Source organism: Populus trichocarpa, chromosome 9 (genome assembly GCF_000002775.5).
Source record: "Populus trichocarpa isolate Nisqually-1 chromosome 9, P.trichocarpa_v4.1, whole genome shotgun sequence".
Taxonomy (NCBI): Eukaryota; Viridiplantae; Streptophyta; class Magnoliopsida; order Malpighiales; family Salicaceae; genus Populus; species Populus trichocarpa.
The window spans coordinates 11764060-11765838 of record NC_037293.2 but is presented as its reverse complement, the minus strand read 5'-3'; the positions used below and the strand labels follow the sequence as shown (position 1 = coordinate 11765838).

The 1779-nt window shown below is 39.1% G+C and overlaps 1 protein-coding gene across 2 annotated transcripts; it reads right to left on the bottom strand.

The window, feature by feature from the left end:
* Positions 1-223: 223 nt before the first annotated feature.
* LOC7478620 (putative phytosulfokines 6) lies at positions 224-1383 on the bottom strand. 2 transcript variants are annotated; one of them, XM_006379259.3, is made up of 4 exons: positions 1228-1383; positions 946-1061; positions 777-841; positions 224-681 (listed from the first exon to the last, which is right to left on the bottom strand). In XM_006379259.3, the coding sequence occupies exons 2-4, from the start codon at positions 1040-1042 to the stop codon at positions 571-573; spliced, it is 273 nt and encodes a 90-aa protein (XP_006379321.1). In that variant the 5' UTR covers positions 1043-1061; positions 1228-1383; the 3' UTR covers positions 224-570. The 2 variants fall into 2 exon arrangements, with proteins under 2 accessions (XP_006379321.1, XP_006379322.1); XM_006379260.3 differs by having other exon boundaries at positions 1193-1258.
* Positions 1384-1779: the final 396 nt, after the last annotated feature.

The following is a 1779-nucleotide window of genomic DNA, read 5'->3' as shown; positions in this document are numbered from 1 at the left end:
TATTAAATTGCTTTAATTCCTAATCCCAAATTCACCTAACAAGATTTCAATGTTTCGGCAGTACTGCTCATCTTATGCAGGTCTTGACCTATTTTGGTCTAGCAATCTGGCTATTCGACTTTCCTTTACTGAAATTGTAATGCCCCCCTTCTCCCCTTTTCACTCTTTCTCCCCATCTCTCCGGTGAAACTAGGACTATATAAGTTGTAGAAGTACTAAGAAATCATAGAATTAACTCTGTAAATTCATCATCACAGAGATAGAAATGGGCTTCATCTGCGCTTACTTGTGTAGTTACATTATCAAGTACACAGAGAAATCATACACCATCATATGTAGACTCATCATTACAAAGGATGATATACGTACGTAGAATTGAACATAGCTGCACTTAGGTAGGGGTAAAGTTACATTTTCAGGGAGAAGAAACTTGGGAACCATTCTCGTAGCTTTTTAACGCGATTGCCATTTTGAGAAGAATATTATAGCTAGTTTATATATATTATATAGGAATCTAGACCTAAGTTGGACGAAGACAAACATGGCACTTCAATTTCTAAAATTGAAGTGTCACGGCTTGTGATTCTGGGTGTAGATGTAGTCCAAGTGAGCCTCTGCAATTATCCTTCTCGTTAAGCACTCCTCGTCTCCGCCATCACATAGCTCTAACCCCGTCAGCTGCTGAAAAAATTAACAAAAACAAGAAAAACTTGTATAAGCTGCTGAAAATTTATGACCAAATTGTTAAAGTAGAGAGAAAAAAAGTAGATGCTTACATTCATTAACTCACTGTCCTCCGTCCCTTCACTGGTGATTCCATCTACGTTTACCTCCTCTTGCCCTGCAAAACAAGCAAAACTTCAGTTTCTGAAAATACTAACTCTTATCAGTTCTCAACAAAGAAGTGGTGGTAGCTAGAGGAGGAGGAGCTAGGAGAAGAACTACCTTGTTTGCTTAATAGGAAACGAGCAGATAACTTTGAGGAATAGACAAGGACAAGAAGGATGAGCAGAAGAGCTTTGTAATTCAGGCTTAGCTTCATGGTTTTAGCCTTTTAGGTTCTGTTCCAAACACACAAGCAGAGAGTTCAAACTTTAAAGAGATGGGATTTGGGAGTTGGGTGATAGAAGAAGAGGATATATATATATAAATACATGCAGAGGAAGCAACAACGCTGTAAGAAGAGAGTTACATGAAGAAAATCCCTAAAGAAGACCGTTGCATTACCTCATCACCTTGGGGGACCAACCTCCCATAATAAACTGCACTCCATGCTTGTGTGCTAACACCATTATTGGGATTAAATAGAAGAAAAGCTTTGGTCACTGTCTGCCATAGGCATAGGGGTCCTGCCAAAGCCCTAAAGACTCCAAAAATCAATGTAATTTGTGGTTGACAGTCTCCAAAAGTCAACCTTAGGACATGAACACAGCTGTTGCCCATCATCACATGTTTTGCCTTTCACAAGCCACTGGCACGTAGCAGTGTTTTCTTCGCTTAGTCTTTAACCATGAATAAATATCGTGTAAAAGCAAAGTAAAAGCATTTCCATGCATGCTTTAAAGTTTAAACCCATTACTGAAATTGCTCCCACATGTAGAACAACTAGAATAATGGCAACGCCAACTATGGCTTCAGTGGCAGATTCCTCCTTTTCTATTACCATTGACTCCTATGGATTTGTACCAAACTCTTTTTTCATGTGCAAGATTGTTGGACTAAATTTTGAGCTTTTCTATGTGCTCCCATCTCTCTGGTGCGAGGCATGCAAGATTTTGA

What these genes read in the sequence shown, in the direction of transcription:
- LOC7478620 (XM_006379259.3), bottom strand. Translation starts at nt 1,042, where the DNA reads ATGAAGCTAAGCCTGAATTACAAAGCTCTTCTGCTCATCCTTCTTGTC. An exon ending in TTTCCTATTAAGCAAACAAG is followed by an intron (nt 842 to 945) that starts GTAGTTCTTCTC and finishes CTTGTTTTGCAG; the next exon opens with GGCAAGAGGAGGTAAACGTA. An exon ending in AGGACAGTGAGTTAATGAAT is followed by an intron (nt 682 to 776) that starts GTAAGCATCTAC and finishes TAATTTTTTCAG; the next exon opens with CAGCTGACGGGGTTAGAGCT.